Here is a 20,341-nt window from a genome sequence, read left to right as displayed (position 1 = left end):
CTGTCTGTCTCTCTGTCTTTTGATCTTTCTGTCTGTCTGTCTCTCTCTCTCTCTCTCTCTCTTCTGTCTGTCTGTCTGTCTCTCCTGTCTGGCTGTGTCTGTCTGTGTCTCTCTCTCTCTCTCTCTCTCTCTCTCTCTCTCTCTCTGTCTATCTATGTATCTATATCTCTGTCTCTCTGTCTATTTATATGTCTATATGTTTGTCTGTCTCTGTCTGTCGCTCTGTCTCTGTCTGTCTCTATCTCTGTGTCTCTCTCTGTCTCTCTGTCTGTCTATCTATCTATAGATTTATTTTCTCATAAGTTTGTCAGAAAAAAAAGTTGAAAGAAACATAAAATGTGCTGAAATAAAATGAATTTGAAATACTGATGAAAAGGTATAAAGTTAAAAGTTCTAACTGATTATTGTATTTTATTTACAGTTAAACTGTATCATTAGTTAAAAATACGTTTTTTTGCTTCTTATACCAATTGATCCTCACGGTTGTATTTCACTTTGAGTTTATTCAGATCATTTGCACCACAGAATATTCCAATGTCAAGTTTGTCCTGGTTACAATGACGGCAGACACACAACTCAGCCGCACGTATACACAACAACATTGACAAGATATTAAAGGATAAAAAATTATATTTTAGAGATTTGATCAACAGCAGCAGCTTGTAAACGAGAAGATTCAGTTATTCTGAAATAAGGTTTTCAGGTTAATAACAGGATGTGGATGTTTGGACACATCTGTCTCACTGTGGAGTGAAACTTCTTTATTTAATTTAAAATTTAAATTGTCAGCAAAGATCAGATCATGACCACAGAATTTACTCATTTCAAAATAAATCTGCATTATAAATATAGTATTACTTGACTTTTGTTTTTCTTATGTCTTATTTCTAAAAGATAAATCAGATATTTCCCTTTTAAACGTCCCTGAGTGTTTATGATTTAGGGTCAGAGGCTCTTATGGATCTTAAATCTTTAATCCAGGTATTATATTGAATTACAGTAAATAAAACATGAGGGACACAGACAGCAGAGACATCAGCATCACGGAGACACGACTCAGGGCCGCAGCAGACGATGCACCTGTGGGTCTGGTGTAGATGTAAGGATGATCCTGCAGAAGAGTGAGAAATACAAATATAAATAAAAACATGCTCACATCAACGTGTTTCACGAACAGACGTGAAAAACTCCTCATGTGTCTCGTACTTCTGGTGGACAGATGAGTTTCAACGGGTCTGTAAACGTCTCGATCGTCTCTTTGGCTCCTTCAGGCTGGAACTAAGGAAACAGTCAGTGTCATAACAATTCATGTTGAGTTTTTATATAGTTAAACAGTTTGTGTGATTTTAAATTCACCTTTAAAACAACCTCTGATGCAAACATGGATATATTAGTCTGAGCAACCTGCTGTGGTCTCATGTTTGTTCCAGGTGACCTCACATGGAGTTGAGAGGTCATTACAGTCCCAGCTGACCTGTCCATCACTTTTCATTGCACCATTGACCCTGTGTCAACTTTAATATGACAAATAAACTTGATATTTATCAGAGTGTGAGATTCAGTTTGCATCCAAATAAAAATCTGGATCTAGTGGATTTAAATGTGGATTTCATAATAAGACTGTTGGGCCTGTCTCACTCTTTTCTAGTTTAATCTTAACAGCTGTACTTTTTTTTTAGCTCTGTGAAAGGTGCTGTACTAAATAAACGTTACTTTCACAGTATAATATAAATATATATAAAATCTTTAAGCGTCACCATGTTGTTCCACAGTCCCTTCGCCAGCTCCTCGTGTCCCTTCACAGTGAAGTGGAAACAATCTGCCGTGAAGAAGCTCAAGTCAATTGTCCCGTCCTGAAGTCAAGACAGAAGGTTTTTAGTTCATAAAGGTGGTTATTTTAAAAAGAGAAAACTTAGTGTGTTTGTGTGAGACGTACAGGAAGTCTGGGTGGTTCTGCGTTCTCTAAGTACGGCTGCAGAACAGCAGCAAAGTCGTTTTTAAAGAAGCGATCGCTGTGCAGAAGCTTCTCTAATCGTCTCTGGAAAGAATCAATGTTAAAAAAGGCAACATGTCATGAATCTAATATATGAATTCATCTTATTGGTTCACAATGACAGATTATGGATAGTATTAATATTTCTGCTCCACTCTCCTGCTCGAGATTTGATCATATTTATCAAACGTTTCACTGCAGCGGCTCCTCACACGTCACTGAACAGAGACTCACCTGGAATTCATAGTTAATCTCAACCAGCTCCTTCAGCTCAGTGGAGTTTTCTTCAGGTTGAACGAGACACGAGCAGAATCTCCTGTGATCAGATAATCAGATTATCACATGACTGGATCATAACTTCATCAGATTAACACTTCATCAGATTATCACACGACTGGATTATCATTTCATCAGGTTGTCACATTATCAGATTATCAGATTATCAGGTATGAGCTGTCGTCTTCGACTCTGACATGAAGCCGGTGAAGTAAAGATCCTGGACACTACAATACTGAATATATACCACTGTGTGATTAAATACTACAGCATGTATATGATTAAATTCTACAGGATGTATATAATACAATATAAATACATAAATATTATATGATATATACAAATAGTAGTATAAAGATGAAATAATGAAATGCGGTTAAAATGGACATAAATATAAGAATAAATATAAATACTACAATATGGATACAATGAAATAATACCATCTAAATACGTAAATACATGCTATACAATTCAGTATATTCTAAAATATTTTATTTAAAAAACTCTCTTAAAAAGGTAAATATGATTTCCTGCTGGTTCTGGTTGAATATGAACATGAATAAGATTATAGGATTTTAAGTTTGAGGGAAATGAAGCTAAGCGGCTGCTTGAGTGATTAAACAGAGACTTATCTATAATAACAATCTTTATAAGGGAGCTAGTCAAACCTTATTAACATGATATAATAATTGAATCAAGATTAGCAGGTTGAACCAGAAGAAGAGAATGTTTGTTTTGTTCGTAACTTTTGAAGCTGACATCCCAGCGTCGGTCTCTGGACGTCTCTCAGAGGCTTCATGGGGAGAATCTGCACCACGTTCACGATGGTTCTGGGGATCTGAACCATAGAGAGTGTGTAAAGATATCTGAACCATAGAGAGTGTGTAAAGAGATCTGAACCATAGAGAGTGTGTAAAGAGATCTGAACCATAGAGAGTGTGTAAAGAGATCTGAACCATAGAGTAAAGATCTGAACCATGGTGTTGAGAGGAAGATCTGAAACATAGAGGTGTGAAAGAGATCTGAACCATAGAGAGTGTGTAAAGAGATCTGAACCATAGAGAGTGTAAGTAAGAGATCTGAACCATAGAAGTGTGTAAAGAGATCTGAACCATAGAGATGTGTGTAGAGTCTGAACCATAGAGTGTGTGTGTAAAGAGATCTGAAACATAGAGTGTGTGTAAAGAGATCTGAACCATAGAGAGTGTGAGTAAAGAGATCTGAACCATAGAGAGTGTGGTAAAGAGATCTGAACCATAGAGAGTGTGTAAAGAGATCTGAACCATAGAGTGTGTGTAAAGAGATCTGAACCATAGAGAGTGTGTAAAGAGATCTGAACCATAGAGTGTGAGTAAAGAGATCTGAACCATAGAGTGTGTAAAGAGATCTGAACCATAGAGAGTGTGTAAAGAGATCTGAACCATAGAGTGTGTAAAGAGATCTGAACCATAGAGTGTGTGTAAAGAGATCTGAACCATAGAGAGTGTGTAAAGAGATCTGAACCATAGAGAGTGTGTAAAGAGATCTGAACCATAGAGAGTGTGTAAAGAGATCTGAACCATAGAGAGTGTGTAAAGAGATCTGAACCATAGAGAGTGTGAAAGTCTGAACCATAGAGTGTGGTAAAGAGATCTGAACCATAGAGAGTGTGTGTGAAAGAGATCTGAAACATAGAGAGTGTGTAAAGAGATCTGAACCATAGAGTGTGTAAAGAGATCTGAACCATAGAGTGTGTAAGAGTCTGAACCATAGATGTGATCTGAACCAGATGTAAAGAGATCTGAACCATAGAGAGTGTGTATTGAACCAGGTAAGAGACTGAACAAAGTGTAAGATCTGAACCATAGAGAGTGAGTAAAGAGATCCTCCACAGAACCTCGTGTGTGTGTGTGTTTGATTTGTGACACCGGCTGAATGAATCTGTTAATTTGTGTATTTTTAGTCAGTTTAGAGTCGAGGTCGTTGGTCCAGCCTGAAAATATCCTGACAAATATGAGCCGTGCTGACTTGACATTTGCTGCAGACGTCAGTGATCCCCCGAGGCTGGATCCTAAACGTGTCGTCGACCTCCCGACCTTTTCACTCGCTGCCTCCAAAAGAGCACAAAAGCATGTTGTTATGCTCGTGTTGAAATGGAGATATCGGGAGTTTCTCAGAGCGGCCGTCTCTCCCACTGAGTGGAAGGTATTTAAAGCTCTTCCCAGTACAGTTGTAACTCACTCATTCACACAGAGCTTCAGGCTCGGCCGTAAAACTTGGGCTCCAGTTTCTTGCCCAGGGAATCTCGGGAACTGGGGACTGGACGAGCTGGGATCTACCGACCCTCCAGTTGACGTACCAGCTGCTCTCCCAGCAAGGTCGGGACCCCAGAGACACTAACTCTGTAGGGCTCCAAACCATAAACCAAGATCTTTAACCAACACTAACTAGTCCTAAAGTCAAGACTGGTAACGAGTTTGTGCCATTAGACTCTGGAACTACTTTCCAGCTCTTTACTTTTCTTTAAATCATTTCTTCAAACATAATTTAAGCATTAAAAGCCTCTTGATGCCTGATTTCTAACTGGATGTTGTTTGTTTTTGATCATTTCTTTCATATTATCTTTCTTATCATCATCATCATTATCAATATTATTATATATCAACCTCCGAGCCACAGCCGCCCAGTATCTGGCTTCATTTGCTAAATAAACTCCAAATACATTGCTCAGCTGTTATAGTTATTAATTATGGTAATTGAATGCTGTGACTACGAGGCTGAATTATACTGATTAAAGCTTTGTTATCTTTCCCTTGTATCTCGGAAAACCTCCTTCTGACCAAATTAAAGCTTTTTTGTTTTATTCCATAGTAAATAAGTCTGATTGTTGCGTGTACAGCGAAGTGTACGTGAAGGGTTAATATCGTCCCTCTGATGCTTTTGATTTCTTACTGATATCTTTATTAAATCTCACCTCATTCATCATCATGTCCAGAGCTTCTGTTATGTGGCGGATGAAATTGTCGGGTGAGAATAAAATCTGTGGAGAGATCGAACACATCGGGAACTTTTCTTAAAACACATCTTTTAATTTATAACATTTAATAAATATCCCATTTTCTGTCTCCTGCCTCTATTTAAATAAACATTTTTATCATATTTAGTTTCACAAGAATAAAGAGGAGTAGAAGAGGAGATTAATAATAATAATAATCATATATTTCAGGTCAAACTGTCAGCACCTTGTTTTTACAGTAATCACAGATGTCGTTCATGCCGATCAGCATCGTCACCACCTTCCAGTCCTCGAGGAAGTTCAGACCCTGAAGGAGAAACTTCTCATTTTCACGTTTACGAGATATTAATCGTCAAATTAAAAACGTCTGAACCTTGATACTCACTGGATACGACTTGAACGTGTGAATCATGTGTCTTATCTGATCGGAGACGTTCCTGTAGACACACGGTGATGAGTCACCAGCTTTATTCACGTCAATAAAACTCTATCATGTATTTATCAAATGATTTGCAGCTGTAATTAGTCTCAGCTAAAATATCTTGAAGGATTTTCTCAACTGCAACTAAAACAATGCTGCAAAATAAATCCTTTATTTTCCTCCAGCTCACTTTCAATGTTTTGGGATTTAACCCAATTGCTGCCCCACGTTAGATCCTGTCCCACCATCCATCAGTTTAGATCTAATTTAATGTTAACATTTTCTATTTTAGAATATTTTTTTAATCCTATTCTCTGCAACTTTCACAGAATTATTTACTTATTCTTTTAATTCAGACTTGATTTGAATTAACTCAACAATCAGAATCAGAAATACTTTATTTATCACTGTGTGGGAATTTGGGATTCTTACAGACGCTTCAACCAAAAATAGAAATATATAAAGACCTAGAGAATTATGAATAGAAATATAAGAAATATGAAGAAAAAAAATACAATATATATAGAAAGAAGAAGAATAAGGATATGTTAAAAAGTATATCCAGCTGAAACATTGGTCTAAAAAATTTGTAATAAAAATAAGTATATATCCTCAGTGAGGCTCATATTATATTATATATATATATCAAAAAGAGAGAAACAGGTAAAAACAGATCTCACAGCGTGTTGTGGCCGGTGACGGCGAAGTTGAAGCCGGTCTCGTTGACGGTCGTGGGTCGACTGTGCATCGTCATCATCGGGGCCGGACCCAACAGTTTGGGATTGAAGAGTTTAAAAATGTCTGGAAACAGAGACGAGGGAAAACAGATTTCAGGATAAAGATGACTTCCTGTGGTCTGTGGGCTTCAGACACTGGAACCTTGATTACTTCTGCTCTGGTGAACCTTTGAGTTGTTCATTCTGTAAACCACTAAACACACACTCACTACAACTTACTTGCCAGTGTAATGACATTTTGAAAAGTCCCATAACCTCCGATGCTGCAGAGAAAGAAGAGAAAGCGACAGGGATTGTAAATCGGAACCATAACAAGAGTCCTAATAATAGAAAACAAATTTTCTAATTAACAGTATTTCTAATCTGACTGATTAGATAAGATGAAGGGAAATGAACTTGAACACAGTTGTAAAACAAACTGGATTCGTTTGAGTTATGTCACTATAACCTCTGACCTCTGACCTCTGACCTCTGACAGGATATTCAAGTGAAAGGAGGAGTTGTTGGTTTCACAGGTAGAAAAACACAGAGATCTCAGATTTACCTCCAGGAAACTTGGCGAAATTCAAAAGGTACCGAGGCAATTGTGGAGCCATTAGCTCCAATAGCCGTCTGCAACAAGAGAGAGAAATATTATTATGCAAATACAAATTAGAATTATATATCTCCCATTAAAATGATTGAACATCATATACATTTGTCTGTTCACTCACAGTTAAAGAGTCTCCCAGAGCAGCGATGACTTTCACGTCTGCAGCTTTGACAAATTCCACTGAAACAGAAGGAAAAAACTTCAAAGGCACTAAAAACATTATAGAATAAATCCTAAAAAATAAAGCAGAGTTATTCTCCTGATAAAAATCCAGCATGAGGTGTCTGTAGGGAATAAAAACAAAGGTTTATATTTCTATTTTTATCTGAATTTCAGAGATTCTTTTGCGCTTTTTTCACACTCACACATAAATTATTAAAAAACAGACATAAAACAATGGAGTCACTTTTCTCAGCGGATGTAAACCTGCAGTGCAGCTGTTCTCACTTTAAAGGGATTCGACCCCACAGATGTTATAAGAGGAGACAGGTACCTGAGGAGGGGACGGTTGGAGACGGACTCACGTCAGCGCAGTGAAACAGAGGATGAAGACGACGCCGGAGGAAATCTGATCCAGAAACATCCTGCAGGAAAAAGACCAAAAGAAAAAATAGTTTTTAGGAGATAAAATCCTTCTATGTGAAATATCATTCATGATTTTACATTAATTAGTTGTGTTGTTTATCGTTGTGATGTCTGGAGCTCACTTCAGGTCTGGATGTTTGAGGCAAATGACGACACCAATATTCAGGAGTAAACTAAATTCTTATACTCGTATACTTGTAGATTTATGTATTTTTAAAAACGTTGGCAATGATTCCTGAGAGTTTGTTATCAAACCAAACAAAGAAGAGCAGAGGACGTTGCACAGATTGTTCAGCTCTACGACTGGGATTTACAGGAACTACAATTTAACCATGAACCTAATTCAAAATAAAAAAGTAAACACAAAAGCAAACAAACATATAGAACTCGAATCAGGAAAATAAACATATTTTTTACTTAAAATATCTTTTCTGCATCATCTATTTTGTAAAATAAAAACGTTTTCATATCTGCGAACACAGACGCTGATACCGAAAGACTCATATCGTCAGATTTTTATCGGCCCACCAGTGAAATAGTCGACCTTCTAATGGAATGAAACCTGTGTCCTCTACCAACTCGACTGGTTTTATCTAACGTGTCCACACTGACTCGCAGCAGCGGCGGTTTGGATGGAGACGCATCAGAATACCTGGTTGAGGACGTCTTCTCCTCCGCTCAGCGTTTGGCCTGTGAGAGAGAAATTACACATTTAGATACAGATTCTGTTCAAAAACTGGTTTAAATCCACGGTGAAGTCATTAAAAGTGAGTTTCACCGGCAGGAACAAGAAAATACATAAACAGTCACACGTGTATTTAATCACCTACCGTTCACATGACGAGTGGCAAACACACAGAAAACACACAGAAGCCAGAGCAGCATGACTGCGTCTTTCTCCCAATCACAGAAAAAGAGGGATAATAATAGAGACTTTGGTCGGGTCGGTTTAATGTCGTGTGACCTTTGCAGTGAATAATTATGAGTCTTATCTTTGACCTTTGAAGCCGCAAGCAAAAGAAAACGAGTTGACAGAGTAATAAACTGCAGATTATCAGGATTTCAAGTGCAAACAATATCTGCACCGGATTCTACCTCCTTATTCCTGCTTGTGCAAATAGAACAAGTCGTTAAAGAGGCCGTTAAACAAATAAAAAGATTATTTATTTAATCAAATTAACTCAGTTACTGTTCAAACACAATTCATTTAAATGTAAAAGCATTTATCAAAACTTAAAAACGCTACATTATCTAAAATATTTCAAGATGAGATAAATCTTTAATCTCAAAATCCGTTTTTATGTCTCACAAACTTCACAGCAGCAGTGAAGGGGACAGTGGAAATAAGATGAGTTGGTAAAAGAGTAATAAGTAAAGAAATATGTAAATATGATAAATACAATCATAAAAAACATATATACACCACGTAAACATGATATCTATACCATATAAAATATATATGTACAATGTGAACAGGATATAAACAAAGTAAATGGGATGTGAACCACATATATACAGTGTTAAAAACCATGTGTGTATGAAATATACAATGCAAACAGCTCCCGGGGTCACGGGGTCACGTCGGGGGTCACGGGCCTTGACCTCAGGTGTCACCCCTCGTCACGTGTCTTCCTGCCGCAGGTAAACAAATGGCCTCCGCGGAGCTTCTCGGTGAAAACATGAGAAATGCGATGGTCCGGTTCGGACTGAAGCGACCGAGATGCCCGGACACAAGCGGAAGTACAACGTTCGATTCCCCCCGGTGAGTGTTTGTTTCCTTCCTGCGTTACAGCGGAAGAAAACCGCCGGAGCTAACCGGCTACATGCTAACCGGCTACATGCTAACATGCTAACTGACGCTAGCACCGAGTGAGGGAGCTCATGCTGCGTTCAGGGACAGTGGGAAGTCTTGATTGTTGACCAGACAAAGCAAAGTAAAAACATGTCAGTGGTGGTGGAGACAGTCTTTTACTTTATTGAGTCAATGAGGTGAATCCACATCAGCAGCGGAGGGAGGTTCGGTGTTTGTCACAGATTCACTGATGCTGCTCGTGTTGTTACCTCCAGCGTTGAAGAGAAGTGATCTGAAGTCTTTTATACTTAACTTCTGTCTCGTCATGTTCATCATCTCCTCCAGCTTCATGCGTTCATATTAAAATCAGGCAAAATGGACTGATTAGTAATAATAGCTTCACTTTATGAATCTGTTCACAGCTGGAGGTCCGACACGTTGAGTCCGGCTCCTCAGAGAAGAGTCAGAACACAAGCACACGTCCTGAGGGAACATTTAACCATCAGCTACTCACAGGAAATAACAAACAGGACTGACATGTGGAAATAATATAATAATGTGAGGAGTATATGTGGAGAAAACCTTAAATAAGTGGAGAGGATTAATCTTTGTGTGCATTCTCCAATCAGGGGGATTGAAGTAACTTTTATATTTGTAATTATTTAGGAGGAGGATCTATGGATCATGTCAGGAGAATAAAACTTTATTTAGAGAATTCAAACAGCTCTTGTTATGGCGGCTGCTGAATTCCTTCTGGGTCGTTTCACTCAGTTAGGAACAAACTAAATGAGACAATTCAAACAGAGTTCAGGAGTTTACGAGGAGCACACAAATGCAGCATCTTAACTTGTTTTTAAGGTGGGTGTGAGAATCTGTGTTTTTGTTATTTGTCGCAGAGTCGCATCAAGAAGATCATGCAGAAGGACACAGAGGTGGGGAGGATTGCGTCGGCGGTTCCCGTGATCATCTGTATCCTTTCAGACCTGCAGGTTCAGCACCTCTAGGCATGCTGGGAGTTGTAGTCGGCGTGCAACATCTTCTAATATTCAATATAAACCCAATCAAAGCTTATTCTGAACGGTTTGCTGAATGTACGATTATTAGTCTACTTGTTTGTTTTCATATTTTACAGTTAAACATTTGTGAGGAATTATTATTGGCAACTAAAAGTCTCACTAACTCTTCTTTTTCCCAGTTTTTGTCGCTCTGTGAAGCAGTGAAAGTTCCGTCCTCACTCAGTAAAATACAACATCTTAAATGAGACTTAAATTAAAAGAAAGACCTCACAATCAGCAATTTAATAAAACGCATTTTTATAGTAAAAATATAGAAGAAAACATGAAGTGGTCTGATAACCTAAATTACTTATTTTCCATAAAATATAGTAAAAGTCCTGGATCTGCTGTTTAATCTGCCTTAGCACCAAAAACGGTAAAAACGTCCCTGCAGGCGATAGAATCTGTTGTGTGGTGTGACCCTGTGGTGTGGTGTGTGTGTGTGTGTGTGTGTGTGTGTGTGGCCTCAGTCGTGCAGCGGTGGCGTCCTGAACCTCAGAGATCAGCTCGGGCGTTGGAGATGTTCCTGAAGTCCCTGTTGACCAAGACCTGTCTGATAACTCAGTCCAAGCACAGCACCGTGGTGTCTGTGGCTCACATGTGAGTACGTCCGCTGCTCCACCGTCACACTGCTGTGCCTGTTTATTATCATGTGCAGCTGAGCACAAGACGAAGCTCCGTCCCCTGCAGCTCCGTGAGTTTACTTCACCTCATGCAGTGTTTACATATATACACTGACTGACTGTTCCTGTGTGTTTCTGCTCTGCCCTTGCAGCTGTGCTGACTGGATTGTCACAAAACCCAAAATCAACAGAATCAACATTTCTTACAATCTACAAATGAATTAACTTACTTCTGTCTTTTATTTTAGTTTGTAGTAAGAATCAGGAGCAGCATCTGTTTTTTCAGAATATGGAACTTGAGTCGTGTGTATATGAAGAACATGATGTTATTTTTCAGGAAGCAGTGCATCGAGTCAGAGAAGCTCTTCCACTTCCTGAAGGAGCTGGCGGAGCAAGCGACGTCTACGACGGCTCAGAGGGACAACAGAGGCCTGAGCATGTGGCCGTTATACAGGTAGAGACTGGACACTGGGGATAAAGCTTTATCATATTAACTGATAATTATTTTCATTATTGATTCATCTGCAGCTTTTAATTACTAATCAATTATCAATTAGTTGAGAATTATTATCAACATGATTTTCTGTTAAACCATTTTATTCTTATTGTTTCCAGGACCAAACAAAGTGAACTTTCTGTTAAGAAAAAGCCGGATGTGGTCGACACGGTGACGAGAAGGAGCCTCGACTCCAGCTCCAGTGTACGTATCCTCATTGTCCCCCCCCCCACACACACACAAACCAAACAATAAGATGTTTTATCTTTTTACATTAATATAAGATCACAGATCAAACACTTCAGCATTAGGTTGTTTGTGTGTGGCGCCCCCATGAGGCTAAAATGTTCATTACACTCCAGAAAACACTATTTTTACTTTCTGAGCATCAAAGAAAAGTCATGTTGTTTAACTTCAATGTTTGTGTTTTATATTTTATTATCATTATTATATTCTCTCCCCCAGTCCGTCAGTGCACAGACTTTTAAATCCCTTCTCAAAACTCACCTCTTCACAACAGCTTTCAATGTGCGACATGTTTTTATCTTTTAGTCATTCTTTGTAATCTTTCAATCCTTTTCCTCTAAAAGCACCGTTCAAACAAAATGTATTATTATTTATGGACTGTGACTGACCTCCTCCTCCTCCTCTTGCAGGAGTCGGAGCTCTACATCTGTTTATGACTGTGAGAAAACAAGAGGAAGCTGTTGACGTCAACATTAACGTTATTTTTTTGGGTATAAAATATTTAAGTTATTTATGTTTGATATTTTCATGTGATTGATCATATTGAGATATTTTTTTCTTCTTTACTTATCTTATTGTTTTCCAGTTGTGGAAGATGCAAACATGTGACCTGCAGCGACACTAGGCAAAGTGCTTGTTTAGCTGTATAGCGCCCTCTTGTGGTTTCCATTTTGAGCGTTTGATTTTTAAAGCGCTTGTAAATTAATGTTTTAAAAAAGGCAGGAAACGTTTGAAGATGAAATGTAAAAAAAAAAAAAAGTCTAAATAAATAACTTCATTTCAACTTTTCCTGATTGAACAGATTTAATGAGAAGTTAAAAGATGTGCTCACATAAATAAAAACAAACATACAGGAGTCGGTTTATTCCCAGAAACGAATCTTTTTACATCATGATCGGATGAAATGAGGAATAAATAGATGCACTTCGTACTAAAAGCATTTTATAAAATGGAAATGTACATTTTGATGCCAAATAAAGTGAAACGTCTCTTTAGTTGCTACGCTAGCTACCTGCTGCATAAGGAACCGAAACTGTGGATGTTCTGACACTTTTAACATTTGAATTTCCTGCTGAAGGACCAAGCTGCTCCGATCACAGACTGACGACAACGTGCATGAAATCAGGCGTGAATGAAATAACAGAAAGTACAGTACTGATCTAGAGGTGACGGACTTGACGAGTACGGCTCAGATCCGGCGGTGATTCCTCCGTCTAACATGCATCGTGGCTGAAAGCATCTTCACTACAGTTACACTTAAAGAGTAAAATAAGTTCATTTTCAAAGCAACATTTTTTTGTTGTTTTTTTTTACTTCAAATAAAAGAAAAAAACATTTAATTTGTCACTCTTGCGATAATTACATATTTATAGAAGTGGAGGCCAATTTGCATTAGTGGTTCAATAAATTCTTCTTTGCTTTATTCAAATCATTTTCAATCCAAAGGCACAGTCCATTTACACTCCTATGACGAACTGACCCAAATACTGAAGAGGGAAACGAAAAACCCTAAATTTAAATAAGTTCAGAAATTAAAAACATCTACACTCACAGACAGGCGACACGCGTTTGGTCTCACCTTAGCTCCGTCTCTTTCGTTTGCTCGACTTTAAAATGGGACGCCTGGTGCCAGAGAGAATCAAGAGGTTTGAGGACACGAGGACAGAAGACAAACAGCCGACCGTCTTCAGAAGAGCCGCGCTCCGTAGCCAAAAGTCTGTTTGATAGCTTCGAAGTAGTATCTCTTCCAGCCCTCTTTCGTCCGCTCCTCCTCGTTGTCCGGGACGCCTCGACAATCCACCTTCAGCTCCGTCTCGCTGCTCCGGTCCAAGAAGGTCATCGTGATTGTGGCGTAATGCTCTGTGGAGAAAACCAGTCACTCCACCGTCAGTGACTAACGTTGTGGTAAAGACTATTAATAAGCAGCCAAGGACGTTAAATATCAAATACAACATAAATAGAATCTATTAAAAACCTCGGCACTGAGACAGGAAACATTTTTTATTTCAGTTGATTCAAAGTTTTTATTTTTGTTACAGAACACTGATTCATGACTCAGCAGTCGAGGTCATTTCTTATTTTAAAATTGTAGAATCATTGTCAAATATATAAAATGTGCAAATAATATTTCAAAAATTGCCTCAACGCGTCTGTCTACTAATAATAATCTGTCTTTATCTTATCAGCTTCTCACTTCTCATGTGTATTGCTACGGGCAAGAGGAAGTAAGAGTTGAATTTGGTTTGATTTGGACATTAAATACTGAGTGAGCTTCACTGAGCAGCTCTTTATTTGCAGCGGCTCAATTACTGCAGGTCACTTCGACTGTTTCAGAAAGAAAAGCTGCCACAAGCGTCACCACAAGAGAAAAGAACAGCCCGTTCAGAACATTCACTGGATTAGTACGATTAAAATATATATTCTGTCAAAGACTCCCAAAATATCCAAATTATAAATAAGAATATCAAAGATAACCAAAGCAAATAAAACCTGCAAATTGAAATGGTCAGTAAAATGATTAATTGCTTAATTAAGCATTAGTCACTTATTAAATATTCATTAAGTTCTGTTTGTTTAAATAAAAGAGAGAAAACAGTGATTGCATTAGAAAAAGTCTCCTAAATATAAAACAGAGTGAACATACCAGAGGGCCAGTTGTTATACCTCCACTTCATGACTATTTTCTCATCAGGGACCTGGTGGCAAAACACATTTTCAAGTCAACCAATATGAAATAAAAAGCTTCTTAATTAAATGATCTGTGACACTGACTAATCCTCTTTATTCTCATGTTTAGAAGTGGACGTTTGTTCTCACCAGCTGCGTGAATTCACCGAACACGTTTCCTTCTAGCAGACGGAACTTTCCTCCCTTCTCTCCGTCCACGGAGGCTGGAGCGTGTGTGAACGCCTGGACCATCTGTGAGCACACACACATGTAATCACACACACATGTAATCACACGGCTGAAATCAAACAGCTGCTGGTCGGAGGAAGTCAAATCAGATCCGTGTTGAGTTTGTGTAACTTTCAGATTTGTATCCGTTAACTTCTTTCATTGTCCGAGAGAATGAAGTGAACATTTGTTGAAAACTGAACCAGTGCAGGAGGAGAAACTGAGGCTACATCCACATCACTATATACTAGTTTTAAAAACTCATCCCTGTTGCTATGGTTACACCTGCTGTCCACACTAGAGGAGTTTTCAAGCTCCTGAAACAGAAGTTTTTGAACCAGCTGACCTTGTTTCAGTCTGAAAACTGGGGGGGGGGGCTGTGTTTCATGCTTTCAGGTGTTAGTATTACTTCTGATGTGGAGCTAAGAGGCTGGTGTGGATGGAGGTTAGTTTTAGTTTTAAAGCATGGCTGCAGCCTGAGGACTCGCAGGTGACGCTCACCTCCTGGTGGAGGAAGACCCTGTAGAGGTCCGGTGGAGACGTGAGGAACTTTTCTCTCATGCTGAATTTACAGGTGGGGATCTTGACGCCGGTGTTGACTGGGGCAGCTGTGCCGCTCGAGGAGGAAATCTGTTTGACGGAACCAGAAGTAAAAGGTCAGGTGAAGATCTGCAGCACCACAGACTGTAAAACACCACGAGGTTTCTGTTACACTTGTTTGTTTGTCTTTTGTTTCGGCACGAACCTGAGTTTTGTTCAGCTTGGCTTTAGACTGGGACGTGGTCTGCAGCTTGGTCACTCCGTTGGCTGTCGGCAGGATCATCCCCTGTGTGAACTCTGTAATAACAGGAGATAAACACTTCAGCTTCACAGCAAGTTCGTCTCCATCAACTCAACTTCAATCAAATACAAAGAGTTTAATTATAAAACTTTATATCACAATGAAAAAAGATGATAATGTGAAAATACAGGGTTATCAAGACCAATATCAATGATCACTGACTTTTCCAATCATTAATTACAAGTTTATACAAACATCACATGAATTTTAAAGATGGAAGCAAAACTCCACGTCTGATTTCACTCACCGGTTTTTAAGAAACCCACGTAGCTTCCCAGGACTTCACGGATCTTCTCAGCTCCGTTTGTTTTCATCAGGTTGGTCAGAGGCGTGTCGGGCTCGTCTTTGTTCAACGACACAGAAATCTGGACAAAGGTCACATGACAAGCATCAGCACACGGTGCGCACACCCCCGCTGTCAGTCAGTCACTGCACACACACAATGCTGTGGAACTCACATCCAGATCCTCCATGTCGTTTTCATCCGACAGGTTGGGAACTTCAATCGCTCCTTTATATTTGACTCCTGACTTCGACTCTCCTGGTGAAACAAAGGGAAGAAGCGTCAGCACAGAATCAAAGCTGCTTCTTTTTATTTCATACCGAGCGCGACAAAGATGTGAAGACGCATGTTTTGGATCCGCTGCTTTCCTGTACGAGCCACTGATGCATTTTAAAAAGTGAGATATAAAGACACGACCAACTGCAGTAGACGGGTGATGAGGTTAGTTTCCTTCCATTGTTAGAATAACGATCCACTTCATGACTCAAACTGAACATCCTAACAGGAACCAGCGCCCTCACCAGTCCAAGTAGCTTTCAGGTTCCACTCGTAGAAGAAGATGAGTTTCCCTTTGCGGTTGTTGATCGAGGCCTCGCCCTCCACCTTGCTGACCTCGGTCACCTCGCACATCCCCTCGTCGTTCTCCACGCTCAGACCCAGGAGCAGCGATTTTAACTTGTCCGACGACCAGTTTGTTGCATCTCGTTCGGTCCTGAAAAGTCCGGCAGAGATTCACAGTGATGAACACACACAGATCCAAACAGGTAAACAGCACAAACACAGCTTTCTTTCCTTCTTTAAAAGGTGAATCATGTTGATTAGCTGTCAGTCTCACTTCATCTCCATTCAGTTTAATGCTGTGCACGTAGATATGATACTTAAGGTGAAACTACACAATGTTGGACATTACATCAAATGTAATGAATGAACCACATCAGGATGATGTAGTTGTCTTCATTCAACATTTGAAATTATGCGTTTGCTTTTAATGAATGAAATAAACTTATGTAAATCAAAATGAATAAATTATATCTTATCCAGCCCGTTTTGCTTCAGTCACTGAAACAAACATCATGACTCATTTGCAGATGAGTCTTAGAACTGTTCAAACTATTGAAGCAGTAAAATAGTTGATCGCATCCCGCGAGCTGCGAGTCAGAACCCGCCAGTCACGTTGTGCATGGGGCTTCCTCACGTGTTCTCCACACATTCTATATGAAAACCTACTGACATCAACACGAGGCTCGTTCCACACGTGGTGACACACGAACACACGTGTTGCGTGAGGCACAGACACGTCTGTTGTGTCCTGAACTCACGACCGAAGGCTCCACCGCCTCGGTGCATGCACAAGAAGCTAAAGCAGCTAGCCACACGCGAAGCTAACTTGAAAGGGATGCTACGGTGAGCTAATCGCGGCTAACAGCTTCCACCGAGGCGCTTTGATTCACGGGTATCGAACGTGTGACGCTGAGGAGGTGGTGACACCATCAGGTCTGAGCAGCGGGACGAGTTGGAGGCAACAGCAGCTGCAGTGTGAGAATAAAACCAGCTCAGTGTGTGTGTGTGTGTGTGTGTGTTAGCATTAGCCTGCTAGCTAGCAGTCGGTGTCCTCTCATCACATCTCACCAGTGCCAGTTGTTGACATTAGTAGCATCGGCTCTTTCCTCCACGATCCAGCGAGGGTCCCCTTCTCCCCACTTCGCCATCGAGCCCGGTCAGCGACGCTTTGAACAGTAACGGAGCAGGGAGCCGGTGAGTTCGCCGGTGAGTGTCCCGGTGCACGTTGTTTCTAGAAGCCTCCGGTGGCTGCGGGCGCTATGGGGCGGTGCTCCCGCGTTAGTAGGCCGTGCGCAGAAAGTGCTGGAACCGGAACCTTGTGGAAGGGGGAGAAAATGTCCTCTTTCCTCTGCCGAAGAAAGGTTCCGCGTCAAACCGGAAGTCCTTTGAAGCGGGCTCGCAGTCTGTGGCTTTAATCACAGACCGAGTATAAAGGCTTGAAAGGATAATTAGAAAAATACGAATAACAAGGAAAATAAGAATAATAATTCCGTAAGCCGAGAGTTCTCAGCGCACTGAAAATTAAGAAAACTACTTTATCAATTTGATGACATGCGCTGCAAAAAGGTTACAACACATGCATATTAAGAAAAGTGCTGCAAAGCCCTTATTTACCTGTTTTCTTTTTAAAAAACTAACTTTATACAGCACTTTTCAAAACGTTACAAAGTGCTTTACAGGACAGATTCAAATATAATCTGTCAATTATTTAAAAAAATAAATAAAGAACAATATAACAACAAATAAGACCCCCAACAAGATGTTTTGAGAAGTGATTTAAAAGATGTCAAATCACCATTAGCCTTGAGCCGGGACCTAGGGACAGTCAGCACGGCCCTGACTAGGATCTGAGGCTCCTGAGCAGCAGTTCAGAAATGTAGCTGGGAGCTGAAGTGCTTTAAAAGTCATCAGTAAAACCTTAAAATCAATTCTAAAACTAGCAGCTAACCAGGGAAGAGAGGCTAAAACGGGCCTGACATGATCTTGTCTTCCAGCGTTTGTTAAAAGCCGAGCAGCTGCGCTCTGAACCAGCTGAGGGCGTGACATTTATTTTTGGCTCACCCCTGAATACAATGAACTACAATCATCTGAACAACATGAAATAAAAGCATGGATGACCTTCGCGGGATCAGAGTGAGAGAGACTATGATATTTACCCATTAGGATTATCATGTCAACCTTCAGATGAATCTAGACTGTCCAAATAAAAAAGAATATGGGAAATGTTACAGGTCGGTAACCCCTAACCCTCTCTGTGAGTATTATGTGTATGTTCAATAACAAAGGTAAGAAAGTTAGAGAGGTGTTGTTATTTCAGATACATTCATTTTAGTAAGAACAATGATGACATCTAAAAAGTACCTTGAAGGCTGCAGTACATTCCAGAAACCCCACCTCCTCCATGTTAGCAGATGAGACTTGAATAAAAAAAAGTCAAAGTACACGTCAAATACATTTTATTTAAATACATTCTTTTTTCATTTTAAGTAGTTCTTATCACAGACATATGATTAATCAATCAATCAATCAATCAATAAATCAATCAGTCATCCAATCAATCAATCAATCAATTTGAAGGGCTCAAGGTAAAATACACTGTTAAAAAACTTTGGGATCATGTCATTAATCCCTGGTACTGGTCAGGGAGGATTGTGTTTCAGTTTGTCAATAAAACTAACTTAAGTTACCTGTGATGGATAAAACGTGCTCGATATCATTTTGATAATTTAAACTGAGTGAAATCAAATATCTGACCCTAAACAGCGCCCCCTGCAGGGCTGGTGTCAAGCATAATTACGGAACCCGTTGGATTTCACAACAGTGAAGACTAATGAGCTCTTTTTTTGTTTTCCAACAAATTTTTCAATCGGTTGTTATGTTTGAAATAAATCATTAATAGGAGGGCTGATTAGATTAATTACCGGGACTGAAAACAAAAACCTCCGTGACAGAGGTAATTACCATCACCAGCACTGATAATTACTGATAATCACAGCAGTCAGAGTGAAGAGTGCTGTGTGGGGGGGTCGTGGTGTTAGAGAGAAATAAGACGACTGATACAGAAGGCCTTGATTAACAGTATTTACTGATTCATTATTTCAACTGCAATTTACAAACATAAAGGGGCATAAACATAATTTAACCAACACCTAAAATACATAATCCTACAATGATGCATAAAACACATTCACTTGTTTATTATGATTGGTGTATTATTATTATTATTGTTATTATTATTGGTAGTAGTAGTAGTAGTAGTCATTAATTGAAGTTAAAAACCTGAGTACTTCTTCCACAACTGTTGTAGTGTACTGTTATACTGATGTAAAGGATCAATAATTCCAGCACCACTCTTTTTAAAAATGTATTCTTATACACTGTAGTATTACCACTTTTACAAAGTAGTTCAGAGGAGTAATCTTAATGTGGGAAGGAGCATGTGACTTATGTATAACTGGATAAATGTACTAGGTTTGAAGTGTATTATAAGAAATTATATTTAAAAAATGATGTTCTAAAGTAAAGCACAATTACTGCAAAGGTCTGCTTAAGTACAGTACTGTGAGTGATTGAACTCACTAAGTTAACTTCTTTTCAAGTACTATAATTATGTACAATAATGAAACTTGTAATACACTTGAGTATTTCAATTTTATGCTAATTCACACTTCTACTGCCAGTAGAACACGGTACTTCTTCCACTATTGCTTCAACATATGAAAATTATAAAGAAATCTGATACTAATTTTCAATATAATACTTGAAACAAAGTATTTATACACATTGTTATTACTACTTATACAAAAACAGTTTGGAACCAGTGATTTAATCTTCATCAAGAAAAACAAGGAGCATGTAACTATTGAATATTAAATACATGTAAAAGAGTAGAAGTATATAGTATTAAAGTATAGTATAGTTTAGTATGCTATAAAGTAGTATAAAGTATA

At 39.1% G+C, this 20,341-nt stretch overlaps 3 protein-coding genes across 4 annotated transcripts; 1 reads left to right on the top strand and 2 right to left on the bottom strand.

Moving 5' to 3' along the window:
• Positions 1-318: 318 nt before the first annotated feature.
• On the bottom strand, positions 319-9,153 carry si:dkey-177p2.18 (phospholipase B1, membrane-associated). The gene is made up of 16 exons (XM_035168245.2): positions 9,148-9,153; positions 8,252-8,289; positions 7,508-7,598; positions 7,136-7,194; positions 6,967-7,034; positions 6,642-6,685; positions 6,366-6,486; positions 5,650-5,701; positions 5,491-5,583; positions 5,223-5,288; positions 3,016-3,107; positions 2,228-2,309; positions 1,937-2,038; positions 1,758-1,853; positions 1,207-1,278; positions 319-1,111 (listed from the first exon to the last, which is right to left on the bottom strand). The coding sequence occupies exons 7-16, from the start codon at positions 6,440-6,442 to the stop codon at positions 995-997; spliced, it is 849 nt and encodes a 282-aa protein (XP_035024136.2). The 5' UTR covers positions 6,443-6,486; positions 6,642-6,685; positions 6,967-7,034; positions 7,136-7,194; positions 7,508-7,598; positions 8,252-8,289; positions 9,148-9,153; the 3' UTR covers positions 319-994.
• Positions 9,154-9,213: 60 nt separating this feature from the next.
• LOC118116511 (dr1-associated corepressor) lies at positions 9,214-12,600 on the top strand. The gene is made up of 6 exons (XM_035168247.2): positions 9,214-9,361; positions 10,288-10,360; positions 10,953-11,046; positions 11,407-11,523; positions 11,685-11,769; positions 12,222-12,600. The coding sequence occupies exons 1-6, from the start codon at positions 9,320-9,322 to the stop codon at positions 12,246-12,248; spliced, it is 438 nt and encodes a 145-aa protein (XP_035024138.1). The 5' UTR covers positions 9,214-9,319; the 3' UTR covers positions 12,249-12,600.
• Positions 12,601-12,660: 60 nt separating this feature from the next.
• On the bottom strand, positions 12,661-17,728 carry LOC118116509 (activator of 90 kDa heat shock protein ATPase homolog 1). 2 transcript variants are annotated; one of them, XM_035168243.2, is made up of 9 exons: positions 17,460-17,728; positions 16,352-16,542; positions 16,006-16,088; positions 15,795-15,912; positions 15,452-15,543; positions 15,208-15,336; positions 14,629-14,730; positions 14,456-14,507; positions 12,661-13,705 (listed from the first exon to the last, which is right to left on the bottom strand). In XM_035168243.2, the coding sequence occupies exons 1-9, from the start codon at positions 17,537-17,539 to the stop codon at positions 13,392-13,394; spliced, it is 1,161 nt and encodes a 386-aa protein (XP_035024134.1). In that variant the 5' UTR covers positions 17,540-17,728; the 3' UTR covers positions 12,661-13,391. The 2 variants fall into 2 exon arrangements, with proteins under 2 accessions (XP_035024134.1, XP_035024135.1); XM_035168244.2 differs by having other exon boundaries at positions 12,661-13,671; positions 17,460-17,723.
• Between the last annotated feature and the right edge of the window lie 2,613 nt (positions 17,729-20,341).

Source organism: Hippoglossus stenolepis, chromosome 10 (genome assembly GCF_022539355.2).
Source record: "Hippoglossus stenolepis isolate QCI-W04-F060 chromosome 10, HSTE1.2, whole genome shotgun sequence".
Taxonomy (NCBI): domain Eukaryota; kingdom Metazoa; phylum Chordata; class Actinopteri; order Pleuronectiformes; family Pleuronectidae; genus Hippoglossus; species Hippoglossus stenolepis.
Note: the sequence above shows the minus strand (reverse complement) of the source record. Positions and strands in the feature narration are given on the sequence as shown.

Excerpts from the sequence above, each read along its gene's own strand:
- si:dkey-177p2.18 (XM_035168245.2), bottom strand. The coding sequence starts at position 6,442 with ATGATGACGATGCACAGTCGACCCACGACCGTCAACGAGACCGGCTTC. Across the intron at positions 5,289-5,490 it reads GTGATTACTGTAAAAACAAG|ATTTTATTCTCACCCGACAA; the intron begins GTGCTGACAGTT and ends ATCTCTCCACAG. Across the intron at positions 1,112-1,206 it reads AACTCATCTGTCCACCAGAA|GATCATCCTTACATCTACAC; the intron begins GTACGAGACACA and ends ACTCTTCTGCAG.
- LOC118116509 (XM_035168243.2), bottom strand. The coding sequence starts at position 17,539 with ATGGCGAAGTGGGGAGAAGGGGACCCTCGCTGGATCGTGGAGGAAAGA. Across the intron at positions 15,544-15,794 it reads CGTGGGTTTCTTAAAAACCG|AGTTCACACAGGGGATGATC; the intron begins GTGAGTGAAATC and ends CTGTTATTACAG. Across the intron at positions 14,508-14,628 it reads TCGGTGAATTCACGCAGCTG|GTCCCTGATGAGAAAATAGT; the intron begins GTGAGAACAAAC and ends TTTTGCCACCAG.
- LOC118116511 (XM_035168247.2), top strand. The coding sequence starts at position 9,320 with ATGCCCGGACACAAGCGGAAGTACAACGTTCGATTCCCCCCG. Across the intron at positions 10,361-10,952 it reads GGCGGTTCCCGTGATCATCT|CTCGGGCGTTGGAGATGTTC; the intron begins GTATCCTTTCAG and ends CTCAGAGATCAG. Across the intron at positions 11,770-12,221 it reads GCCTCGACTCCAGCTCCAGT|GAGTCGGAGCTCTACATCTG; the intron begins GTACGTATCCTC and ends CTCCTCTTGCAG.